This window comes from Melozone crissalis, unplaced genomic scaffold (assembly GCF_028551555.1).
Source record: "Melozone crissalis strain CALT ecotype California unplaced genomic scaffold, PUWL_Pcris_2 ptg000075l_1, whole genome shotgun sequence".
Lineage (NCBI taxonomy): Eukaryota > Metazoa > Chordata > Aves > Passeriformes > Passerellidae > Melozone > Melozone crissalis.
The window spans coordinates 676,367-703,059 of record NW_026535852.1 but is presented as its reverse complement, the minus strand read 5'-3'; the positions used below and the strand labels follow the sequence as shown (position 1 = coordinate 703,059).

Genomic DNA, 26,693 nt, shown 5'->3' with positions numbered 1-26,693 from the left:
AGAGCACTGGGAAGCTGCCTGGCCCCACACCTTTTCCCCAGAGGTGTGACACATCTTTTCTAACAAGAAACACGATCACAAGAACCAAATTCCAGTCTTTGTGCCTGACACAGATGAACCTGTGGGTTTTATCCTGATCTTTCCCTCCTTCCTGCCCTGGCAGATCCAGTCATGTCCCTTTCCCATCCTGCCAGCCCAGCAGGTGTGTGAAAGTGTGGGATGGTGCCTGTTTCTGGGCAGAAAGAGAGGAAAAGAGGTGGGAGCTGCTGTGACAGGTGAGGAAGAGGTGGTTCAAGAGGGTGGGATTGGCCTTTTCAGGCTGACACAACCCAGATCTCGTGTTAAATAAAGTCTGGCAGTGCTGCAAGCCAGGCCTGAGGAATAAGTCATGGCATTTTTCTAGCAGAGGTCATGCCTTGAAGTACAGGGAGTTCATAGCTGGGTTTCCAAGGTGTGTGCTTGTTTATTTACCTCTCCATACCCAATTATCCCAGCTAATCCAGGGATCTCACTGGGTGAACATGGCAAGGTCTGAACTTTCCTGGCCTCCAGGAGAACAGGCTGCTTTCAGAGCCCTTGTCTTGGTTTGGAAAGACAGAAGTCTGCTAAGGAAGGCAGGAGCCTCCCCTGAAATGGAGAATGTAAACCCTCCCCACCCCTCTGAATTGCTATAAATTTTAAATTAAGGGGCTCTCAGGCAACAAATATGGGAGCAGGAAATAACAGTTCTTTAATAGGGAAAAGAAAAAAATAAAAGGATAAAATAAACAATGCAGTACACTAAAACAACACTGACAGAGTCAGAACCCACCCTGACACTCTGTGGGTCAGGGTGTTGGTGGCAGTCCCATTGGAATTGTGGCTGCAGCCCTCCTGCAGTGTCAGGGGTGGTTCTGCTGGAGCAGGGGGGATCTGTAGAGAAGGATGTATTCTTCCTCTGAAGATCCAGTGGGAGAAGAGGCAGCTGCTGTTCCTCTGGGGAATCCAGTGGAGAAGCCGTGCTGTTGTCTCAAAACCTCTGGATTATATCTGGGTAGGAATGCTTGGCTCCTCCCTCTGGGCTCACATCTCCCAATGGGATGCTGTAGTTCTTATCAGCCATGCAGTGACATTCAATAGCTGTTATCAGAAATGTCCCCTGCAGAGAGAGGTGTGACTGAGGTCATTCAAAGAGAGAGATAAGGCAAACTGCCCACTTGACAAAGGTAATCTGCCATACCGATGGTAATGGAAAACATCTTGCATTGCAATCTTCAACAGCCTTGAACTTGTCTTAAGCAGCCAAGCTGGGTGTTCCCATGGCATCATATCCATCGACTTCCATGTTTTGGCAAGGTTGGTTGCTTCACTGTTGTGGTGAGCAGATAGAGAAAACCCAGGGAAAACTTCTGCACTTTGGGATTGTTAGAACATTTTAGGAGAACAGACTGGAAAATGTCTCTAAGCATTCAGTGTCCTTGAAGAGGAGCACCAAAAAAGCACAAGGAGGAATTCCTGAAAGCAGGCAGCAAGTGCAGCTAGGAGGATGCTCTAATGAGTGGTGCCCCACAGAGTGGGGATGGAAGTGCTGCTGGGAAGAGCTCATTCCAGGGAAAACAGATAGACTTGATGAGTCAGGGGTGTCCTGCTTTCACCTCTCCTCCTCACAGCTCTCCAGGCTCTGAAAAACCTTTGCTAACAAACACTCATCTCCAAAACTAACATCTTGACAGAGGAGGGAGGGGGGGGGAAAAGCCTGGAAAGAATCGTGTCACTACAAGAGTGAGGTGAAGGGGGGAGGAGAGGTAAGAGATCAGACCTGGCATGCAGCCTTCTGAAAAAGCTGATTTTTCTCACTGCTGTCCTGCAAGTCTCATTTTCTTTCAATTTGCCTCCAAAATGTAGCCTTTTCTCAGTGTTATTCACTACCTTCAAATCAAAGAATTATTGAATGGCTTGGGTCAGAAGAGAACTTCAAGTTCATCTTGTTCCACTCCCCAGCCATGGCAGGGACACCTCCCACTGTCCCAGGTACTCCAAGCCCCAGTGTCCAGCCTGGCTTTGGGCACTGCCAGGGATCCAGGGGCATCCAAAACTTCTCTGGGCACCCTGTGCCAGGGCCTGCCCACCCTCACAGGGAAGTTTTCCCTAATATTCCATCTAACCCTACTCTCTTCCAGTTTGAAGGCATTCCCCATGTTCTTGTAAATAATCTCTCTGAAAAACAAAAAAACCTTTTGAAGTGTTGAAGGAGCAGCTTTGGCCCTTGGTTTCATGTCTCCAGTGCAATTTGAAAGCCGGAATCTTATTTAAAATTGAGTTTGAAGTTCAGATCTTTGGTATGAAGGAGACCTTTGAAAGAAGATGGGAACACAGGAGTGGGGCTGAACCTCTCCTGCAGGGTTTTGCTTGCTGCTGAAAGACAAGAGGACTATGCTGTCTTTGGCAGAAGGGAGATCACCAAAAAAATAGCAGTGCGGAGATCACCAAAAAAATAGCAGTGCTCATGAGGCTGGGGATGCCTCCTAGGCTAAGCTCAGGAGCATTAGGAATGGCTTTCATTCCCCTGATGAATTTTGTTATTTCCATATGGCACAGTAAACATGGGCAGTGACTCACCTACAGGGTGAGGAAGGTTTAATAATTAGTCACTTCAAGCCTTCTTGAGTTTGCCCAGCATGGCTTGGCTCTGTGCATATGTGTAAAACTGTTTTGGTCTTACTGCAGTTGATTTAGTTTCAAAACAAGCTTTTTTCTTTTTTTCTTTTTTCTTTTTTTTTTTAACTGTAGGACTTCTGAAGCTAGGTAGAGAAGAAGAGTTAAAAATGCCTTTTTTTTTTTTATTTGACAGCAGTTTCACTGAGTCTAATGAGCAATAGAGGAAAAGAAAAGAATGACCTGACAAAATAAATTGGAAGCTAATTTCGGAGAGCAAAAGCCTCGGAAAATTGAAATTCTGAACTGAATGCAGCTTCTAACTGTAATCATTCACCGGGTATAATACATTAATGTAGGCTTACTGATTTCATTTCCTTAACCCAAGGAAAAAAAAAAGGCAAAAAGCCCTCAATAATATTGTATTCTGAAAGGTAATGTAGTAGCATGATTTCTTTTTTTTTTTTTTTTTTGGTGGCTTGACTTTTTTTGTGTAAAAAAGCCCAACCTCTAAAATTCTTTGACATTATTTTACTTTTTAGAAAGATCGTGCTCTAAGTAGTGCTGGTGAGCAGAAGAGCCACAGCAGAGATTTAACATCAGAGAGTGCCCTGTTTACTGTGGAGCTGGAAGCTCTCCCCCTCCTCAGGTCCTGCTACAGCATCCTTGTCTCCATCTGGTGTCCCAAAGAGCTCAAAGTCCTGCTGGACAGTGCCCAGCAGGTCTGCCCTGTGGTGGTGACACTCTGTGGTGGTGACATCTCGGGTTTGGTGTTGCTGAAATGGCTCCTGAGGTATTAAAGAGTCTCTTTTTCCCAGCCCAGAGACTGAAGAAGAAGTCGAGGTTCCTCAGCTGTGGTTCTCAAGGTTGTTTATTTTCTTTTATCTAATACATTCATTCTCTGACCTGCTGAGATCTGTCCAGCAGGTTGAGTTCAGGCACACTGACCACCCTTAGGGTGGTGTTAGCTTTTTATACTAAAAAAACTACATGTATTTTATTTACAATAATTTTCCAATACCTATCACCTATGTTAGACAGTGTGTCTCTACTCTAAACCAGTCCAAAAGTGTCGCCATCACAGCAGAAGATAGAGTGTGGTAATGTTCACAGGGGTCTCAGGATGAGGGAAGAGACGAGGATCTGACTCCATGTTTCAGAAGGCTGATTTATTATTTTATGATATATATTACATTCAAACTATACTAAAAGGATAGAAGAAAGGATTTCATCAGAAGGCTAGCTAAGAATAGAATAAGAGGGAATGATAACAAAAGTTTGTGGCTCAGCTCTCTGTCCGAGCCAGCTGACTGTGATTGGCCATTAATTAGAAACAACCACATGAGACCAATCACAGATGCACCTGTTGCATTCCACAGCAGCCAAAAATCATTGTTTACATTTTGTTCCTGAGGCTTCTCAGCTTCTCAGGAGGAAAAATCCTAAGGCCAGGATTTTTCATAAAAGATGTCTGTGACAATGGAGGACAAGAAGAAGAAGGAGGACAGGACATGCCCAGATTCCTCCATTTTGCCTCTTGAACCCCCATTCTAAAACCCCAAAATTCTACATTTTCACCCTGTGGTAAACTCACTATCATTCTACTCAAACCCTTTTGGCTTTGTAACTCCTCACACCAAGTTGGCAATTGTCTCCATGGGCTAAAATCAAAGGCACGGGTGGTTTTGACTCCATGCCAAGGTCTCTGAGCTCCTTGCCAGGGTCTGGAGTCCTCCAGGGCAGCCAGAGGAATGTCCTGGGTTCTGACAGTGACACTCTCTGGTTTCCAAATGAGAAAGAGTTTTATGCTGTGGAGGAGCCTGTGAAATGGGTGATGCCTTTCACAAGCACATCTCCAAGAGTTAAGCTCTTTTTTAGCTATGGAATTATTCAATTAATAGCTGTGTCTGCAGTGCCTTAAGTCACCCTGTTCTCCAGGGAGGGAGGGGTGAGCTCTGCATGAGACTCTTGCTAATTTATGACACAGGGCTTAGGCTTAGGCTGTCTCTAAACCCAGGCTGCGTGGGCACTGGGATTCCTCTCGAGGCTTGCAGTTAAATGTGAGAGTTGCTCCCAGTGGCATTTACAGCCTCCCTGTCTCATCAGTGCTGTGCTGTAATTACCAGAAAATTGATTAATTTAGTTCCCTTACACCTACTAACAGGTGGAAACAGTCTTTTGGGTTTAACAAGAGCTTTGTGTGCACTTCAGTGCAAATAGCTGATGTCTCATGCGCTCCTTCTTGAATTTCAGAGTGTTTGTGGGGGTTTTGTTCATCCTCCATTTGTCTAGGCACTCATTATCTTTCCATTCAAGGACGTGTGTGGTGTAAGCACAGCAAATATACAGATTTTCCTCACTCAGATTTGGGAGAATTTCTGCTGCTCTCAGTAAGCACTAACTCTGCTTGTGGTAAAGGGTTGGTGGCTGATGAAGGCACCTCTTGGCTTCCATGCAACCCCTTCCTTCTGAAAGGTTTGGCTCCCTGGGGTTCTCTGTATCACACTTTTCCTTTGTCTTCTCAAGCCATTTAAAGCCAGTCAACACTTATTTACAGGTGATTTTTTTCTACACCTCTAGATTATTATTATTACTCTGTAATTAGTCCAAATTTTCCTTAAAACTCAGTGCTTAGAGCAGAGCATGAGTTCAGCTGCAGCTGGTTTATGTGAACTACAGGATTGCTTCACTCACTTGGTTTTGCTTGCTATAGGGTGTGAGGTGGGAGAGAGACTCATATCTGGGGGGAGAAAAAATAAAAAAGAGGAAAAAAGGTTAATCTCTTCTGAAAAGGCAATGAGACAAAATTGCTGCGATTCACACAGCTCTAAGATAAGCAAGTAATGGCTCATGTTCAACAGCAAAGCATGTTCATATAGCATGAATACGATGGATGTGTTGTATGATAAATCTAGACACAGCAAATAAATTTCAGCCTGAAAAATAAGATAGCACATGAGATGGCATGTGCAGAAAGAATGCTAATGTTCAGGGAACCGAGGGCATTGGCAGGAAGGAGAGCGCAGAAATGAAGAATAGATATTTTGTTTTGTTACCAGGATTGATTGGCTGACTATTTTTTTTTTTGTCTTTAAACCATAATAGCCTTCCCTTATTGTCAAAATGATAATATATATAAAGCACTTCCTGTAATATTTTTCTTCAAAATGACTATTCATCAGTCCCACAGTCAGATGCTCATATTTCAACTCACAATTTAGTTTAGCAAGTTTATACTTCAGAGCAATCTGTCATTTTAGCATTTGTGTTTTTTATACAAATCTCCACTACAGAAGCATGCAATGCTCTTAAACACGGATAGATTGGCTAATCCAGATAGTACTTTGTAATCTTCTGGCAAAGAAAGAGATTATTGCTTTCCAGGCAGGAAAAAAGAAATATTCCTTCCAGTCTAGCAATGCAGATCATGGAGAGATGGAGGGGGAAAACTCTTGGTGTTCTGCTGGGGGTGTGAGAGTGTTTGGAAATGGATGTTTTAAGTGGCTGGGGAAGAGGGGGAATGTGAAGATAGGCAGTAAATGTAAATCCAGGTCCTGGCACCACCTGGGAACGCAGTGAGGGGAAAGGCAGCAAAGGCCAAACCCTCTCTGGAGAGCTTGGTGTGCTGCTGGCACTGCTCCTCCTGTTAACTCCCCAGACTGCAAACACCGCACAGCTTCTGTGACAAACTTCTGCTGTTGTGAAAGCAGGAGTTATCTTTGGTGATAAACTTGACCTTCTGGTTTGCCCACGTTGTCGTGCAGCAATAAATCACCTTCCTTTGCATCCCCAGGGCTGCAGCCAAACGTGGGCACCACCTGCTGAACAAACGTCATTAGAAAATTAATCTCATTCTTTTTTTTTTTTTTTTTTCCTCACAATGCCTCTCTTATCTTGGCTGCATGGGTGAACCCTTCTTGTGACCATGGGAGGGGGTTTTTTTGGAGGTAGGAGCAGATAGGTTTTCTGTTTTCTCTGGTGAGGTGACTTCACTGGAAATACCCTTCCTGGACTTGGTGTAAAATGTGTGTCTGGCTTCCTCTTCCTCCTCTGAGGTGAAGTAGGATTCCATCCAAGCTGCAGAGGATCATTTGGCTTTGGGGTGAGGTGTTCCTCCAGTGCAGGGACTGCTTGTGAGCAGAGAAATGGGAGAATCCATCCCTGCCTGTGTTCATGGGCAATGTGCCAGTCCAACAAATTTACCTATTTTTGTTTACAGTCTTACCTTTTAAACAAGGTGCACAATATTCTGCAAGCAGAAATCTGTCATTGTGGAGGCTTTTCAGGTTTATGTCTGACTTTGCAGTCTTCTACACCTAGAAATGCTTCCAAAATTTTCTCTTGACTCATCTTTTAAATTGCTTTTATTTCTGCATCTTCAGAAGAACAGATGAAGAATCTATATTAAAGCCTAGCCTTCTGATACTTTTTTCTTTTATTGGAAAGTAGTTTTATTGGCTGTAAATGCTAACTCTAAGTAACACAGGAGAGAAAAATCCCATACAGAATGTCTGTGCTTAAAAAGCCACTGTATATTGTAACATTACTAATTTGTAGAAACAAATTGCTGAAATAACCTGAGTGACAGTCAGTGCCAATAATAACATGTAATAACTGTGGGCAAACACAGCATATAGTTACTGGTGTTTTCTTTTCTGTTTGATGGTTGTAAGCAATTCTTGCCAGATGGGCTGATAATGTAATTAGGAATCATTGTGTTAAATGAGGCAGCATTTAAATTGCCAACTAATTTTCCTATCTATTAACCAGCTTGAAAAGGAATAGCTGTTACCCAAATAATTTCTAGTTGCTAATCCCTAACAAGAAGCAGCATTTCTTTAAATTTTCTTTTTTTGAAGCACTGTCTAGCAGATTATTTTCCTGAGGGTTTATTTTATGTTGGACAAAATAAGAAAGAGAATTAAGAGATGGTACAAGCTCAGGGGTGAGAAGGGGTGGACTTCTACCTCTGTATTGTGATGTGTGGTAACAGCTCCTGAGCAGGTAATGGGGATGATTCCTATTTCTGCTCTCTGCTTGGGGATAAAAACTTTTTTACTCTGTCATAGTTCACTGTGTGACATGCTCCAGCAAGCATATAGAATTACAAACCCTATTTTAGAGTGGGCACTTTGGGAGAAATCATGAAAGTATGAAAAGATTTTGAGTGGCACATGAATGCTACTGGTGTGGAATGGTTGTGCTCTTTACTGAGGACAAGAGAAAAGGGAAAAGAAAGGGAGGCCCTTGGGTCAAGTTAAAATCCCAGAGGAGGCATGATGGCTTGCAGTTTTCATCCTGAAAAGAGATATCATGGCTAAAAGAGAGTAGGTTTAGAGTAGATATTAGAAAGAATTCTTCCTTGTGAGGGTGGGCAGGCCCTGGCACAGGGTGCCCAGAGAAGTTTTGGATGCTCCTGGATCCCTGGCAGTGCCCAAGGCCAGGTTGGACACTGGGGCTGCAGCAGCCTGGGACAGTAGAAGGTGTCCCTGCCGTGGCAGGGGTGGCACTGGATGGGCTTTGTGGTCTTTTCCAACCCAAACCATTCTGGGATTCTGTGAATTCTTACAGAGCCCCTTCTTTGCTCTGCTGCCTTGTGAAGGAATCTATCAATTATCACTAAAGTTTTGACTGAACCCCAGAGTAAATGTAAGGCTGAATAAGATTGTTTACTGTGTTTATGGCCCTATGTGTGCAAATCCTATTCCTTTTTTTTCCCCAACTCCCTGTGCTTCATCTGAAGCGGGAATGAAGAGCCAAATGCATTTTTGCCGTCTGGTTTCTTTACAGGATCGTGGAATGGTTAAGGCTGGAAAAAACCTGTCAGATCAAGTCCAGCCATCAACCCAGCACCACCACCATGTTCACCAATAAATTAGTTTCTCAAGTGTGGGGGGATAGAATGTAAGAAAATAGATGGTGCAGAAGGTTATCTTGCCCCTGAGGAGTTGCAGCTGTACTAACTACCAAAGATTAGGACCAGGCCTGCCCTTGATAGGCAACAGCTGTGAGTAGTAAGGAAGAGTGCTATAAATTAGTGGGTTGGCTGGTCCAGAGGAGTTGGAGTTTGTCAGTTGTACTGTGAAGAGGGATGGAGTTTGTTGGTCGTGCTGTGAAGAAGCAGGAGTCATGCTGTGAGGACTGCCCATGAGAAATCACTGAGAAGGTATGGGAGCTTCACAATATGGTGACAAGACTCAAGTGTGATATCCACCTGGTTTTTTAACAATTCCAGGCATGATGACTTTTCCACTTCCCTGGTCAGTTTGGTCAAGTGCTTTACAACAATATCTGAGGAAAATTTTTCCCTAGTATCCAGCCCAAACCTCCCCTGGTGCAGCTTGAGGCCATTCCCCCTCATCCCATCACTTGTTTTCTGGGAGAAAAGACTGACACCAGCTCACTCCAACCTCCTTTTAAGTAGCTGTAGAAAGTTATCTGTCTAGTGGAACTTTATTGCTTGACCTAAAAGAATTTATCAGACCTGTGTACTTGAAAAAAAAAAAAATACAGTGGCTTTTTCTATGGACCAATCTTTAGTGGGGATGATGAAGAGTTTCCCTAGTTCAGTGTGGGTGACCTGGGGAATCACATCAAAAGCAGCAGGTTTGCAAGCAAGCCCCAGGATTCCACACCTGGAAAAGGCTGTGGATGCTAAATCACACAGACAGCTGCTTCAAATAAATCCATTTTGCACTTTCAGCCTGTGGGATTTGTTTTTGTATATTTTTCTGGAAGTTACCAAAACCTCCCAACCTCAGACTAAAACAGGGAAGAGAAACTTCTCCAAAGTCTGAGCAGGTGTGTACCAGAACAGAGGCAACTTCTGTCCCAGCTAAGGGACAGGAGCAACCTCTCTGCAACAAAAAGTGAATGATTGCTGCTCTCACTTTCCCTTGAAAATGTGAAGGAAGTCACTTTCTGAATGCACGGTGGATAACTGCAAATTGTTTTATGCCAGGCAGTTAAACGAGGCATGAATAACAGCCAGTCTAGTGTGGATGTGTCATATTGACATCACCTGCTGAACCAGGGCAGGTGCCTGAGCCACAGACAGCCAAAGCTTTGCTGGGTGAAAAAATGATAACACATCATTATGCAATTTTTGGTGTTTTCTGATATATTTAGCATGTAATATTTATATATATATAAAACATATATATATATGTAATATTACATATGCATATATGTAATGTTTATATATTTAGCATGTAATATTTAGCAATGTAAGGCTTAAAAATGTTACAGACACAGTGTTAAGTTGAATTATTGAAGCTGCGTAGCACGCAGTAAGTGCTATTTGATGCTGCTGCTGAATCAAGCACTGGAAAGTTTAAGGGATCCTTGAAGTATTGACAAAGTGTTTGACTTCTAGTTGAAAGAAATCATTGGGACTGGGGAATTTTTAGTGTTTCTACCCCTTCAGAATAGAAAAAAATGTAAAATGCATGACCTCTGAGGCTTCTGCTTTCAGTGTTCATGACTTTCAGTAAACAAGTTTGGATTTGCTTCTTTTTATAACCACAAACTAATGGCATACAGATAGTGTCAGGCTCCCTCTGTGAGTCTGTCATGGCAGAGGTGGATGTTCCTGTCTTGCTTACTGTAAAATAGGGATCTTTATAAGCCTCCTGTTAATCATAACAGCTCTATTTGCATACAGGAAAAGCAGACAGCAAAATAATCTCCAGGTACTTTACCAGGTGCAGATTTCGTGTCCCACAGCTGCGGTTAAGGTGACCTTTAGGGGGTGTGAAAAACGCCAATCGCTTGTTTTTAAATTTTTAATAGTAATAAAATGGTTATAAAAATAGTAATACAATTAGAGTAATAATAAATTGGACAATTTGGATTAGGACAATATGAGACAATAAAGACAAAGAGTTATGGACAGTCCGGGTGCATTTTTCTGGGCAGCAGAAAAAGAACACACATTAACAAAGGATTAACCCTTAAAAACAATAGCCTGTTGCATTTTCATACACTTCATACATGATGCATAAATTCTATTCAAATATAAGATTCTGTCTGGTCATCATCAACTTCTTCCTCTGAATCCTGACAGCACCTTTGAGGCAGGAAGAAGTTTGTTTCTTCTGATGATGGAGCAATAAATTCTCTTTCTCTGAAAGATTTAGGTGTCCTGTGGCTGCTGTCTCACTGCAAGTCCTTTCTTTAAAAAAATATCCTACATAGCATCGTTTCTATTTTAACATTTTGTTATAACTTAAAACTATATTTAACACAGTACTTAAGAGAATTAATACAGCATTACTTACTAACACAACACATATAATATTCATTTTAATATTTGCAAAGAGCCAATCATAAAATACGTGCATTGTCCACAGGGGAAGAAACAATTTAGTGCATTTGCTCTTGGTGTCTGTTGTGTGGGCCTGAAATTGAACTTGGAAACCACAAAAAAAAAAAATCCCCATAAAAGGCTTTGCCTCTTCCAAAAGCAAAAGGAAAGTAGTTTCTCATTGGTTTTAATGCTAATATCTAATCTAAACCCAGTCTAGCAATTTGAAGCCATTCCCTGTGTGCTGTCCCTGCATCCCCTGGCCATTGTCTCTCTCCAGCTTTCCTGGGGCTCCTCCAGGCCCTGCAAGGCCACCCTGAGCTCAGCCCAAAGCTTCTCCTGTGCAGGTGAGCAATGCCAGCTGTGCCAGCCTTTCCTGCCAGCAGAGCTGCTCCATCCCTCTGCTCATCCTGGAGCCTCCTCTGGGCTCTCTGCAGCAGCTCCAGCTCCTCCCTGCGCTGGGGCAGCTCTGCAGGTGGGAAATTACCTGTGAGGGCTCGGGGATAGAACCTTCCCTCACCTCTGCCCACGCTGCTCTGGATGCAGCTAAGGACACAGTTGGCCTCTGGGCTGCAAGTTGACATTTCCAAGGACATATCCAACATTTCACCCATCAGCACCCCCAAATCCTTCTCAGCATTATGCTGTCCATGGTTAGGACAGGACAGGATGGACAGCCCTGGATCAGGGCTCCTTCAGTGGCCACCTTGGGACTCTCCAGAGTTGCCTGAAGCTGCCCCAGCAGCTCCATGAGGAATCAAGGAGGCTCCAGTGGAGACAACATGAAATTTCCTCTTAATGAGACGTGAAGGCACTAAAGAAAATTCAGGAGAGAGAGGGAACTCAGTCAGTTATACCCAGCCCAGAATGAGCTGCTAATCACTGGCGCTATTGTGAGGACTACAATAAATCAGTGTCTGCCCTGGCTGCCTGCATCTCATTATGCACAAACATGTGGATGGAGAATGTCAGCCTCAATAGCATCTGTCATGTGAGCTCTGCTGTGTCCGAGTGGGCTGGAGCCTGCATGCTCAGCCAGCTTTGTGCTTTCCCTCTTTCTTTGTGGGGGATATCTATTTTATTCTGAAAATCTTGATTTGCTCCATCCTGTGGGTAGTAAATCTGCCCTTTCCTTGGCTGGTTTGTGAATTCTGTGATGATAACATTGTGTTTAAGGTGTGGGGGTGAAATATCTTTCATGTGTGTCACATATAGTGATTTTTGTTTGGTTTTGGTTGGGTTTTCTTTTTCTCCCCCAAGTCCTCCTCCGTTTATGGTGCCATGCATATCACTGAGGCTAAGGCAACACCTACATGTATTTATGCAGCTGATCTATAGTGCCCATTGCTCAAGCATCACAGACTACCTCGGAAAGGCTAATTAATTTAAGCCCTGCAGCACCCCTTTGAGGCAAATTTTGTCAGTCCTGATAGATGCAGGCACACGTTGTAGCTGCTCTTTGTTGTTTATTTTTAATATGATTTCTATGCTAGAGAAGGGAGGGAAATGAATAGTTTGTACTTTGTTAGGTGGTTGAAAAAATGTTAGGCTTTTGATAGCATTGAAATGAAGTGTGTAGCAAACTTTGGATTTTATTGCAGAGCCTCAGAAGTTTTTATTTTCTTTTAAAGCCTCGGCTCCTGGAGCCAAGTGAACTTGTGGATGTCCTTTTGTTCTTAGATGGCTCTGTCTATGTCATGTGGTTGCAAAATAAATTTTAATGTATTGTCTTTGCTTAATCTAAAATCTGGGATGCGGCTTGGCTAGGGTTGTTGGTTTGTTTCTTTTCAGTCTTAAAATTTCTGCAAGATTAGGGCTGGGAATACCAATGACAGAGTGTGCCTGCAGTTCAGGAGAGATTCTCAGAAATTACTGGTTGGTTTTGTGTGCTTGTTTAAATTTCAGAGTTCCTCAGTCCCATACTATAAGAAAAGGGTGAAACAAGGGTAACCATCACCTCCCTTCTCCTCTATGAGCAAACCAAAGATGTTTTTAAACATTGACTCACACTTTTTGTCTACACTCAGTCTTACTACAGAAGGATTCAGCACATCTTTTTAAAACACTTTATCCTCCTTTGTGTTTACACTCAATTCTGAGCTCAGCCTTTTTTCTCCACTTCTTTTGTCAATACCAAACTTGTTTCCCTGATGGTTGTCTGCTGCCCTTTCCATATCCCCTCCTGTGGTAGATCCCAAGCTACAGCCCATCTTAAGGAGTGACCAAAGGGGCTCCTTTGAGCTGCTTTAAGCCATGGGCAACCAAATCTTCATGTCTCACTCCCTCCTACAGGAAAATTCTTAATTGTGGTGGTACCAGTTGTGGGTTTCTCTGGGTCTGGATTGAAGGCACCTGAGATGGTGTTTCATGTTCACACTCAGGTGTTTATTGTTTCTTATCAGTAAAACAGTCTCACTGCTGTGAGTTCTGCAGCTTTTCATCAGAAGGCACAAAATGGCCAACAATCTCTTGGTACAAGGGCTTTTAAGACTAAACTATCCAATGAAGAACTGACACCTGGATTATTTTCCCTTTTAACCCAATAACTGATCCCAAAAAGCTGCAATGGGGACTTTTCTGCCCAATTACAAAATGCCACCCAAACCCATGGAGAAGGAGGAAGAAGAAGCATGAAGAAGAAACCCAGGACAACACCCTGTGCCCTCCATCTTGCTTCCATCCACAACACACTAAAAACCCCAAAAACCTCATTTTCTCACCAAGTGATACACCTACACTACTCTCTATAATCTATTTCACACCTTAGTGGATCCTAGTCTATCTTGAAGTTTAGGAAACTTTCTCCATGGATGAGGGTCAGAGTCAGTGCTGCCCTGGGGGTCAGGGCACCCCAGAGCAGACAGAGAAATAGTCCCTGTGTGCCCTGGGTTTCCACACCCAATTCTTTAATATTTTTCTGGGGAGCAGCTCTTTTAAGCCAATCTGAGGCCATGTTGTCCCCAAGGGAGGGAATTGCCCTTTTCTGGTATCTACTCCTACCACATCCATTGGTGTGGCTGTCTGGTGTGGCAGATTGTTGTTTTTTCTTGGTATCTGTAGGTGAGGAACCTGATCTGGTTTGCATCACAGCCCTGTGGCTTTGCCACGGAGGCTTGGGAGGCATCCAGCCGAGAGCAGGGGGAAAGTGTGACCATTGGTCTGGTAGCAGTAGTGTGGTGGTGTTCACAGGGGTCCCAGGGTGAGGGAAGAGATGAGGATCTGACTCCATGTTTCAGAAGGCAGATTTATTATTTTATGATATATATTATATTAAAACTAGACTAAAAGAATAGAAGAAAGGATTTCATCAGAAGGCTAGCTAAGAATAGAATAAGAATGATAACAAAGGCTTGTGACTGACTGAGACAGTCTGGACAGCTGGACTGTGATTGGCCATTAATTAGAAACAACCACATGAGACCAATCACAGATGCACCTGTTGCATTCCACAGCAGCCAAAAATCATTGTTTACATTTTGTTCCTGAGGCCTCCCAGCTTCTCAGGAGAAAAAATCCTAAGGAAAGGATTTTTCATAAAACATGTCTGCGACACAGTAGAGTCTCTGACTGACTTAAATTTACCATTTAATGGTCTGTACCTATGTGGTTTCCAGGTCTCACTGAAAGAAGTGACCCTGCTTTGCCATTGTGCAGCTGTGATGGACCAGCCTAGTTACCTGAACTAGATAGGGAAAAGAGGTGTCCCATTTCGTCCATTTTTAGGCAATTTTCAGCCTAAATCACCTTCCCAATCAACCAAACAAGTGGCCCCCTCTTAGGCCACCTTTCAATCATGGTGTTAATATATCTGCCATCCTCATATTTAAAGGTGGTAAAGGATGAACTGGGCATTGCTCCTATGTTTTCCAACCCACAAAGCAGCTCCATGCTTCTGCTTATCTCTGTCCAGACCTGTACTCTGCCCCTGCCTTGAAATCTCACAAGCTCTAAGATAAAGAGAGCTTTAAGCAGTCCATAATTCAGCCAAGACTCAGGGGTTGGGCCAAAAGAAATTGGAGATGATCAGGAATTCATCTGCTGTGCAAATGTGGGTTTGGGCCAAAAAGAAATTGGAGATGATCAGGAATTCATCTGCTGTGCAAATGTGGGCTTGGGCCAAAAAGAAATTGGAGATGATCAGGAATTCATCTGCTGTGCAAATGTGGGCTTGGCGGGTTTTCCCCCTTCCAGGAACAGATTATTTAAAAAATTTCAGCCGGATCAGCTGTTTTGGATGGGCTGCAGCAGCACATCTTTCCCAAAAGTGACACTAAATTCATTTCCCAGGGCAATGCTCATCATGATTTTAAAACCAAAGACAGTTTAGACAAAAACTGCAATGTTTTATTGTTGTTCATTTGTTTAATTGGGTGTGCAAATCACCTCTACTTTCTTTTCTTTTTTTTTTTTTTTTTTTGCAGTTAAATATTCTGGTTGACACTGGGAGCAGCAATTTTGCTGTAGCAGGTGTGCCTGATCCTGATGTCACATCCTACTTCGATCCTGAGCTGTAAGTACCTGTTCTGCACCCATGATGGAAATTAGGGGGGGACATTTTGGATTCTGCAAGACAGGATAATAAGGCAGCAGCTCCTGGGGCTCCTGTGACATCCCATGGGAATGGGATTTTGGCTGCCTGGTGGGAATTTTGGATTTGCGTGATGCCTGACACCACGAGCAGCCCCACTGGTGGCAGCACAGCTGAGCTCTGAGTGAACATCAGCAGCACTAATTAGAACTGGAGGAAAGAGAGGATGATTACAGGGTAAAAATCATTTGCAAAAATCACACCAATTTCAGCCAATTTCTTACTTGAATAGACTTGCAAGGAATTAAAAGTTTCAATATGCCTTGCCTCTGTTTGAAAACAAAAATTAAAAGCTGGTAATTGTATCAGTTACTTGACATTTCATCCAGAAGCAAAATTACTTAGTCAAAACCTAATTAGTTGTTCAGTTTGGACACAGGCCTCAGTCAGTGATCTAGACAGACCCTGATGAATCTGGTTATTTATAAAATACAACTTGGTGCTTCTGGTGTTTGTTATGCACTAAATTTGCTGTGTTTAGCATAAGCTGACATTAATCACAGCCAGGCTTTGTCTGTCTGAATCACACTTCTTCCTTTCTTCCTTTCTGCCTTTCTCTAGTCTCAATGATTTCAGGTAAACTTCTCCAAAATGCAGTGTCTATTTTTGGCTGAAGCATATGAATAAAAATACTAATAGTGCTGGGAAACTGGGGAGTATCACCCTTCTCACTGCGTCACATGTGTTTTAACATGGGGTTTTACACTTTTTTTCCAGTAAGATGCACTGGGAATGGAGGGAAATCTATCATTTCCATGCTGCTTACTGGAGTAGCCTCACCTCTTGTCATATATTTAGAAGTTAATGGAGATATTTCACATCATGCTGATATGATACAGGTCTGGAAAATCCAGAATGTTGGAGAGCTATTTCTGATACTACTTGATGGCTATTTCTGCACTACTGCCAGCCAGCTATCCCCTCCCATAGGCAGTGGCTAGAGAAAGCTTAATTGCAAGAATTAAAAGCACAAGCATTCTTTCTCTTAATTGATGTTATTGAGACTGGAAGGACAAGGCCTCTCTCATCAGAAACATAAACCAGCAGAAACAGCAACAGCAGAATTTGTGTGTGGGGAAAGACAGACTGAAATCATGTGAAGGTTACAGCCTGTGGTCGTGTTCTCAGTGGACACTGTGTTTTGAGAACTTTAATATAAGGTCAATAATGAAACCTTGAAGTCCAGGCCCCAAAGAGTTGGTTAAGGTTGCTTTGTAAAATAACTCCAAATCAAGTCATTACTTGATTTTAAGTCATTACTTAAAAGTCAATCAAGTCCAGAGCAATTGCAGCAGGAGTTTCTGGTTTGGATTGCACTGATGGAGTCCTGCAGTGGGCTCAGAGTACAAACATCAGCAGACTCCTGGGGACACCATGCTTCTTCCATTTTATATTATTTTAACTACATTTAAATAAATAAATTGCTGGGATCCTGGCCCCAATGAAACCAGGTAGATCTTCTTAAAATGTTGGTTGGAAGAAAGCTCTGTAGGTCTCCTGGCACACATCCCAAATGAGCTGGGGCTGTCACCAGAGCAGGTGAGCCATGGCTGGGCCCAGCCAAGGCCTGTGAACCTCTGAGGATGGAGAACCCATGCTCTGTCCAGGGTGCCATGCAACAGTGTCCTGGGGAGGAAATATTTCCTGTTGTCCAACCTGAACCTCAAAAAATGTAACTGGTGGCTGTGGCAGCCTCTCCCTTTGATGCAAATCTGAGTGTGCAGTCTGTCCTTCATGTAGGCTCTTGATGAAGACCTTCACAGAACCACAAAGTCACTGAGGTTGGAAAAGAGCTCCAAGACCATCAAGTCCAACCTATGACCAATGCCCACCTTGTCACCAGCACTGAGTGCCACCTCCAGGCCTTCCTTGGACACCTCCAGGGTGGATGAGTCCACCAGCTCACTGGGCAGCCCTGTGCAGTGTTTAACCACCATTTCCATTATGAAATTCCTCCTGGAGTCCAGCCTGAGCCTCTCTCAGCACAGCTTGTGTGTGTCCTTTTGTCCTGTTGCTGTTGCATGGGAGAAGAGCCTGACTCTCACCTGGCTGCCTGCCAGGGCCTTGTAAAGGGTGGGAAAGTCTCTCCTGAGCCTCCTTCTCTCCAGGCTGTGGAGTTTTCCCTCCACTCACAGCCCCTGGGGCTCTGCTTGTCACGAGTCAATGGCTCCTTTGGGCCCAGGGGTGCAGCCCACCTTCAGCCCACACCATGGCTGGCTTGCTCAGCCCACACCCTCAGCTTCCAAATGGGAATGCCATGGGAGCTGGTGTCCAAAGCCTGACAGGAGCCGAGATGTGCTACAGCCACAGTTCTCCTCATCTGTGCCTCCAGTCCTGATGTAGAGGGGAGTGAGATGGGTCAGGTGTGATGTGGCTGTGAAATTCCTCATTGAGTGGCTGTGACTCCATGACTGTCCTTCAGGTGCTTGGAAACAGATTCCAGGAGCTTTTATCTGAGACTTCTCTTGACTGGAGGTGAAGCCCAGTCACCTCTGCTTCCTTGAGTGCTGCTGCTTGTCTCTTTTTGAGACTGGCCTTAGGATGGACTTTTCCCAGAAGTCAGAACACCTTCCCTTTGTGTGTGGCGTTGTGATTTAAACCCTGATGGCAACCCAGCCCCACACAGCCGCTCACTCACTTAAAAACCCAAACATTTCCCCCTTCTTCCCCCAGCTGTACATGCTGAGCATGGCACCATGGTGTGGGATATCCCTGGGGTCAGTTGGGGTCACCTGGCTGTGTCCTCTCCCAAATTCTCATGCACACCAAGCCTGGCAGTGCTGGGGTGGGGTGAGAGGGGGAAAAGGCCTCAGCTCTGTGCAAGAGCTGCTCAGCAATAACAAAAACATCTCTATATTTCCTGGCGTCTCCTGACTGGGGGTGAAGCCCAGTCACCTGTACTTCCTTGGGTGCTGCTGCTTGTCCTTTTTTGAGACTGGCCTTTGGGTTGACTTTTCCCAGCAGTCAGAACACCTTCCCTGGCATTGTGATTTAAACCCTGATGGCAACTCGGCCCCACACAGCCACTCCTCCACCAAAACCCCAAACATTTCCTCCTTCTTCCCCCAGCTGTACCTGCTGAGGTGTGGGATATCCCTGGGGTCAGTTGGGGTCAGCTGTCCTGGCTGTGTCCCCTCCCAAATTCTCGTGCACACCAAGCCTGGCAGTGCTGGGGTGGGGTGAGAGGGAGAAAAGGCCTCGGCTCTGTGCAAGAGCTGCTCAGCAATAACAAAAATATTTCTATATTTCATCTCTGTTTCCAGCACAAATCCAAAACACAGCCTGTGCTCGCTGCTGTGAAGAAAATTAACTCCATCCCCAGCCCAAAGCAGCACGCTTGCTTGTCATGATTTTGCAGGGATGGTAAACAAGGGGCATTGAGACCACATCAGCTGGATCTGTAAAATTACCCAAGAGTGACCTTTGCCCACGTGTAAATGAGAAAAACAACCTATGGGCACTTGTATTCCTTCCTAGGAGGAACACTTGAGATTAGATAAAGGGGTGTCCTCTCATCTGGTAATCACTCCTGCAGTTTTTCCCTATATTGTCATGGAGTGTTCTGACATCTTAAACTGCAAGTTGAAGACAAGGGGGGAAGAAAGATTAGTAATTTGTTAAATTAATGGGTTATGAGTTATAGATGTGTGTTTATTAGAATATTCATGTTGTGTTGGAGAGAGTGATGGGGCTTAATTTCCTGGTGCCACACTCTTAGTTTAATTTTATTCAGATGATCAAAATCAGAAATTGAATGCATGATTCTTTTTTGACTGAAATTGAGGGGGGTGCATGGGAGAGGCATTGTCTTTGTTTCAAAGGACCTAGAGAGTGTGTTTTTCAGGAAGAGCCCTCCTGGAGCAATTCCAGAACTAACTTGTTAAATTATGTTGTGTATCACATAATCTATGTGATATAATCCTGCTGTTTAATTATCTGGCTCTTTCTTTACAAAGTGAGTAAAGCTGTTACCACGCACTCTTTTACAACTTGGGCTTTTGAGTGGCTCTGACAAACCTTTGCTGTAAAAAGTTCTGAGTTTGCTGTGATAACCATGCTCTATAAGTCACCGTGATGTATAAGGTTTTGCAAAATTACCTGATTTGTCCTGATCTGAAAAGAAATCACAGTGTTTGTTTCTCATGCTGTTGAAAATAACAAGTAGTTTTGTTGAGTACTCTACTTATGATAAAAGAGCTACTTAAACAGACATATAAAGGGATTTTTACACTTGAACCCAAGTGATCAGTGATGGCTCTGCAGCAGTATGTAAATCTGACATGCTCAGGGCTTTCAGTATTCAGGAACAGTATTCAGTTTTATTTCAGTAAATAAATAAAAAGTGCTACTGCCTCACTATCTGAAGCTTCAAAAGCAAGCTGCTCAAGAGTTGATCTTTCCAAGAGATAGGGAGGTAAGAGAAATACAGGCAATAAATTGAGGTAATACAATAAGTTATATTTCATCAAACAAAAGAAACTTGTTTTGCTGCTTTTTGCTGCTTGTTTTGCTGCTTTTGCAGTGTGATCCTGCCAGGTTGGTTGTGTGCACTGTACAGGTTGTGGCTTGGGGTGAATTATAAACTTTTTGTGGAAGCCCTGCAGATTAGATGGGACTTCTTGGTTAAAAATCAATAATTTCTGTTGTGTTTTCACGTTTGCTTTGTCTTAAAGTTGTTTGGTGAGGTCAGTGTTAGGCAGGGCTTCGTGCACATGGGGGATTTGCTGTTGCCATGTGGAGCTTGCTGCAATAGGGATTGTGACATGAGAAATAATATTTTGGTGGTGTTTTGTTCTGTGCTGTGTGCTGGTAATGAGGATTAACTCTGCAAGAGGAAATTACCCCATTGCTGGTTTGCTCAGCTGGGGCTCCAGATCCATGTGAGGTTTGAGGACCAATTTCTGGTGGCTGCTTTGGAGAGAAGATAGGGATGGGAAGAAGAGGGAGAAAGGAGTAGGAACCCTACAGTACCATGATCTAGGAGTCCTTATTCCTTGCCTCTTTCTACTTTGTCCTGCTGGAAGATGTGAATTTCTTCTTTCCTCATCACAGCCAAAACAGTTTGTTTGTAATTTTCTTTCTTCTGCTGTGTGTTTTATAACACTCAGCCCATGAATTTCAACTAGTCTCTAGTTTTGACCTCTAAAGTTTTCTTCCTTTAGATCAGTCAGGTGGAAAGGTGAAAAAAACCTGTGGTTGATTACCTGCAAGAGGATGGGGAAGTGCTTTTGCAGAACAGAATTTACTGCAAGATCCCTTCCCATGTTACCCATTTTGCTCCTTGAGTCTCCTCTTCAATATGACATTTGTGAACTTCACAGATGAGATGAGTGTCTTCATATCCATTTCTACAGGTGGGGAAGCTGAGGCACAAATGGTGAGGAAGGGACTTTTCTTGCTTTTCCACAGGAAAGGTCAGCAGCTGTGCTGGAAAGTCTTTCTGTGTCCTGGTCCACAGCTCTTCCTACTTCTGGAAGAAGAGCTGTATGCTGCTGCTGTTCTAGTCATGCACTGCTGCTGTCTGCAGATTTGCTTCACTTTATTCTCCCAGCACTCAATTTTCTCTCTGATTTCAGATGTTTCCTCTTCTGCTGCTCAGCCAGGCACTTTTCTCCATGAAGAAAAGCATTCTCCCTTTCATTTCTTGCCCCTGCAGTTTCCCTTATGCTGCTAATTATTCAGACTCTATTTTGATTTATAAAATGTCCTGCCAGTGTCACAGAGGTGTTCTGAGGACCCTGCCTGAGCAGAGATGTTCCTTTGTGTGAGTGTGACACAAATGCAGAATCACACAGGAGCAGTGGAAGTGATCAGGTACAGGTAATACTGCTATTACCTGGAATTCCTGCATTTTGAAATATTATCTCATGTATTTCTGCTGCCTTGGATGTTAACCCTTGAAGGGTTAAGTCTTGGGAGTGTCAAGAACTGCTTATAGGGATAGAGCGTGGTCTCCTGCCTTGGAAGAGTCACTTGCATGGTCCATATGGCCAAAGTGTTCCCCAGGAGAAACTGTTTGAATTATGGGACTTGTCCATGTTTCCATCTGAAGCTTGCTCCTCATAATAATGAAAATTATTCATTAATTTTCCCAAATTCATGCTGGTGAGCTCAGGCACAGGGCCTGTGAAGCCACTTCATTGGCTGTTAGATTAAAGCTGGATTGATCAAAGTATCTGCACCTGATAAACCCTTGCCCTTTCTATTGTTCTACACACATGTAAAGATGCTGTTATAAATTTACTTTACGCTTTTCCCCCCGAATTTACTTCCCAAAAAGCTGTGAAAAGTCTCTTGAGATGAGCTGAGTGTGGTCATCTGTCTCTCCAAAAGAGGAAACTGTGTGCCAAGGAGAGGATCCAAAGTAAATTGTGAGGGATCTAGAACTTTTGAACCTCTTCAGTAGAGATGTGTGTGGGATATAACAATACTTGTGGATTACAGGTCTTTAAAATTAAAAATCTACTGAAGATTTTACTATTTTTTAAAGCATTTTAAACAGGATTCAGTTCCTTCTTTTGCTTGCCACACTTAACTGCTCCTTTGCCTTTGCTTCCCTTGTCTTGAAAAAAATTAGTTCCTTTTCTCCTCCAAGTCAGTGAATCATTTGTTAATAATATCAAATTCTACTTTATTTCCTCACAGATAGGTCAAACTGCAGATTTAGGAAACCTCTGTCTTACTGCTGGTACTCACAATAACATTCCAATTTACCCAAAAGGGATCTTTTAGGAATATTAATGAGATATTAGTCTACAGCTATTCAGTTAGCTTTGCATTTCAATTTTAGATTTGAATTCAGCAGCTTTCTATTTTCTATTGCCATTTAATACATTCCTTCTCCAGTTCCAAAGTGTTGCTTCTGTGGACCAGTCTGAGTCAGGGACAGTGCACTAGGTGACATAATATCTTAGATTATTTATTTTTTTAAAAACACATTGTGAAGAGCTGAGTTATCGGTGGCTTCTGGATAAAAATGGGGCTTTGACTTTTGGGTTTTTTTAATTTCTGCTTTTTCCTGATTTTAGGAGCAGTATGAATAGATATTTTACATACTTAATTTACCTTTTTTTTTCCCCTCTCTGGGCAAAATTGGAATATATTCTGTTGTCTTGCATTGTAAATGAACAGCCTGTGCATCAGTGTGTCCTTTCCCTTTAAAGGTCAAGCACATACAGATCTCAAGGGGTGGAGGTGACAGTGAAGTACAGCCAAGGCAGCTGGACTGGAGTGCTGGGCACAGATGTCATCACCATGCCCAAAGGACTCTATGGCAGCTACACTATCAACATTGCCACCATCCTGGAGTCAGAGAACTTCTTCCTGCCAGGGGTCAAGTGGCACGGGATCCTGGGCCTTGCCTACGATGCCTTAGCCAAGGTAAACCATCCCTTCCTCCCTACTGTCTTTCACAAGGACAATAAATGGAATAATCATAGAATATTATTATATCATATATAAATAGGAAGGTGTTAAAATCAAGCCAGCAGATGATCTGTCAGCATTAGGCTCCACCCTTCCAGCCACTCCTTCCTACACAACTTCTCCCTTTGTTCCAGAAAGAATAAACTGGGTTGTGGTGGTACCACAGCCCCATGAGAGGATTTTGGCTTTTTTGGTGATTGAAATGCTGATTTTAGCTTCTCTGGAATGAATAAGCTTTTGCAGAGTTTGTAGTACCAGAGTGTGGTTGTGGGATGTGTGTGGAGGGAGGTTTTAGAGCTCTGAGGATACTTCTGAAAACTGGTCCAAGGCAAAGTCCTCAGCAGTTCATTCTAGGACATTCTCTGTTCATTAGTAAAAGTTGAGGTGTGCTGAGGTTGTGGGTTTCTCTGGGTCTGGATTGAAGGCACTTGAGATGGTGTTTCATGTTCACACTCAGATGTTTATTATTTCTTATGAGTAAAACAGTCTCACTACTGTGAGTTCTGCAGCTTTTCATTAGAAGGCACAAAATGGCAACAATCTCTTCTTCCAAGGGCTTTTAAGACTGAACTATCCAATGAAGAACTGACACCTGGATTATTTTCCCTTTTAACCCAATAACTGATCCCAAAGCGCTGCAATGGGGACTTTTCTGCCCAATTACAAAATGCCACCCAAACCCATGGAGAAGGAGGAAGAAGAAGCATGAAGAAGAAACCCAGGACAACACCCTGTGCCCTCCATCTTGCTTCCATCCACAACATCCTAAAAACCCCAACACCTCAATTTCTCACCAAGTGATACACCGACACTGCTCTCTATAATCTATTTCACACTTTTGTGGATTCCAGTCTATCTTGAAGTCTGGGAAACTTTCTCCATGGATGAGGGTCAGAGTCAGTGCTGCCCTGGGGGTCAGGGCACCCCAGAGCAGACAGAGAAATGTTCCCTGTGTGCCCTGGGTTTCCACAGAGGTGGATGGATAATTTCAGAACAAATATTATCCACAGCATTTCCAGGAACACAGAACCAAGCACATCCTGCTCCTCTGGAGGCAGGAAATTCAGGCAGAAGATTCAATTAAAACCTGAAGCTTATAATCCAAAATGTATAACCTTAAAATCTAAAACTGAAAACGTGATTGGAAAAAGACAAAGTTGCCATTTTCAACCTCCACATCCCAAAGTGAGAAAGGAGAGAGGGAGAGAAGGAGAAGGAGAAGGTGTTCTCAGACTCTGATTTGGGCAAGCAGAGTACTCAGGACATTTGTTCTTCCCTTCTTCCAAGGAATTCATGGTTATTGGCTTCTGAGGCTGCTCTGGGCTTTGTGCAGTGAGAGCACTTGGCCCCTCTGACCTCCCTGCACACGAATCTGAGTTACAGGGAAGTTGCAGCACTCCAGTGACTGCAAAGGGAAACAGGACCTGCAGTGTCAGGAAGAACCTGGCCAGCACCCAGCTGGAGAGAAAGTGCTTGGGTATGAAATTCTTCAAGAGAAAAGAGAGGAAATTTGGGCCACTCAACTCAAAGTTCCTTAGAATTCAACAGTGCTGAAAAACTGAAAATCTTGACTTTAAAATTCTGCATTTTAACCATGGGAAGGAATAAATGGCAAGTTACCTTTGAGTGTTCTAATAACACAAAGATCATCCCAAACAGAAATTATCAGTGAGAGTTTCTGCCAAGCTCAAACTCTGTTTGAGTTTGGAAACTGCAATTGAACATTACTCCTGTGTTTTAGGGATTTGGTGGCAGCAGCACTGACAGTGGTCAAGAGTAAAAACGTTTTTAAAAACTATAGAAACTGAAAAATTACAGATATTGGGGTTTTAATAGCTTATTATGTCTAGAACTTTCATCAGCTGCTTGTCAGAAATTCAATTTACTCATGAAAAGTGTCCTTGTTTGAATGATTTGCTGATTTCTGCAAAGTAACTTTCAAACGAACCCTAAAATTCTTTTTTTTTTTGTTTTGCTTTTCACCACCTTGAAGCCTTCCAGTTCTGTGGAGACATTCTTTGATTCCCTCGTGAGGCAGGCAAAGATCCCCAACATTTTCTCCCTGCAGATGTGTGGTGCTGGACTCCCTGTTTCTGGAAGTGGTACCAACGGAGGTAGTCTTGTGGGTATCTGTCAATAGGAGAGGGAAAATGTATCTCTGTTCATCTCTCTCCCTCTTTTCTCTGACTATCCTGCTTCTGCCAAATTTAGTGTTTAAAGATATTTTCGCATTTTAAATATGTTTTGTATTTTTTTTAAAGAAAAGCTAAGCCCTTAGGCAAAATTTGAGTGTTATTTATTTTCATTCTCAATTCTATTTTTTTTCCTCTCTCAAGTTTGAGTAAACTTTCATCTTTTAACAAAGAAAAACATGAATTTTGTGGTTTTTCCTCAGGGCAGATTCTGCTATATTTCTCAAACTGAGTAGTCCCTTATGCAGCTGATAAATTTGTTCAATCTCATCAAAATGCTACAGTATTTTTGTTTTATGTGATGTGAAAAGGGGGAGAGGAATCAAGGGTCTTTTCTTCTTTTTTTTTTTTTTTTTGTCAACAACATATTAAAGGGAAGAATCTGTCGATCAGATCTCCTGCTTGCTGTTACTCTGGGAAGTCTTTCCATCATCTTCAATGGGAACATGAATTGGCCCATTCTGTATCTGGAATTGGGAGATTCCTGTTCCCACATGATGCTGGAATAAACATCTCAGCACAGGAGCTGATCACAAACACTTATTTTGAGAAAAATTCACATATTGTAAATGTTTTTTGTATAACTGAAGACCAAGAGAGAACTTTCTTAAGTTTAGTTCAGAGTCAGAGCATCCACAAACACTCCCAGCCCTCCTCAGCCTGGGTTTTGATGGAAGCTAAAAGTGATAGCAGTGACAGGATGGGATTCCATTTTGGATGTGCGTAAGAAAAAATAAAATCTTTTTAGGCAGCATTAAAGCTTTTATGATCTGATAAAACAAATTATTCACATGTAAGTTTATTATTCTGTCCCATTTTTATACATTGCCTAGATTTATCCACTGAAGATGCTGGTTTTAAAATTAAAACAGAGGAGTTTTCATAATAGAATCAGTGTGAGGTTGTAGGTAAAAATAATTTGGCTGATAATTTGGCCCAGTATGGGAATTCTGTTTGAAGCACAATCTATTTAATGTTTCTTACTACTCTATTATTGACAGAGAACTTGACACTAAAATCCTAACAAATGGTGCTGAATTAAAACTTTGATGCCCCTGAGTATCACAAATTAAACACCCCCCTTTTTGTGTGCACTTGCCCCAAAACTAAACATGTGACTTCTTGTAAAAATAGACATGTGACTTCTTTTAAATTGACTTTTTTCTCCTGTCCCTTAGGTGCTGGGTGGAATTGAGCCCAGCCTGTACACGGGGGACATCTGGTACACACCCATCAAGGAGGAGTGGTACTACCAGGTGGAAATCCTCAAGCTGGAGGTGGGGGGACAGAACCTCCAGCTGGACTGCAGAGAGGTACTGGCCCTGGGATGTGAAATGCAAGTTGGGCTGAGGGGAAAAAACAAAACAACAAAACTGTTTGGTCAGTTTTGTCTTGGCAAGCAGATGTGCTTTGCAGTGTCCTGAGAACTGAATTAAAGCAATTCTGGTCAAACAAGGGAAATGGGAGGTTTTGGGTTGACCATGTAGAGCTGTCTGAGCTCACAGCTCATGATGGCATGGACAGGAGCAACCCTGGTTTGCTTCCTGAA

The 26,693-nt window shown here is 43.0% G+C and overlaps 1 protein-coding gene across 1 annotated transcript in view; it reads left to right on the top strand.

Annotated features, from left to right (window-relative positions):
- BACE2 (beta-secretase 2) overlaps positions 1-26,693 on the top strand; it is a 56,295-nt gene that overhangs the window by 11,159 nt on the left and 18,443 nt on the right. The window contains exons 2-5 of the mRNA XM_054290047.1: positions 15,361-15,449; positions 22,691-22,907; positions 24,946-25,074; positions 26,323-26,457. Coding sequence (XP_054146022.1) covers positions 15,361-15,449; positions 22,691-22,907; positions 24,946-25,074; positions 26,323-26,457 — 570 coding nt within the window. The remainder of the gene's footprint in view (positions 1-15,360; positions 15,450-22,690; positions 22,908-24,945; positions 25,075-26,322; positions 26,458-26,693) is intronic.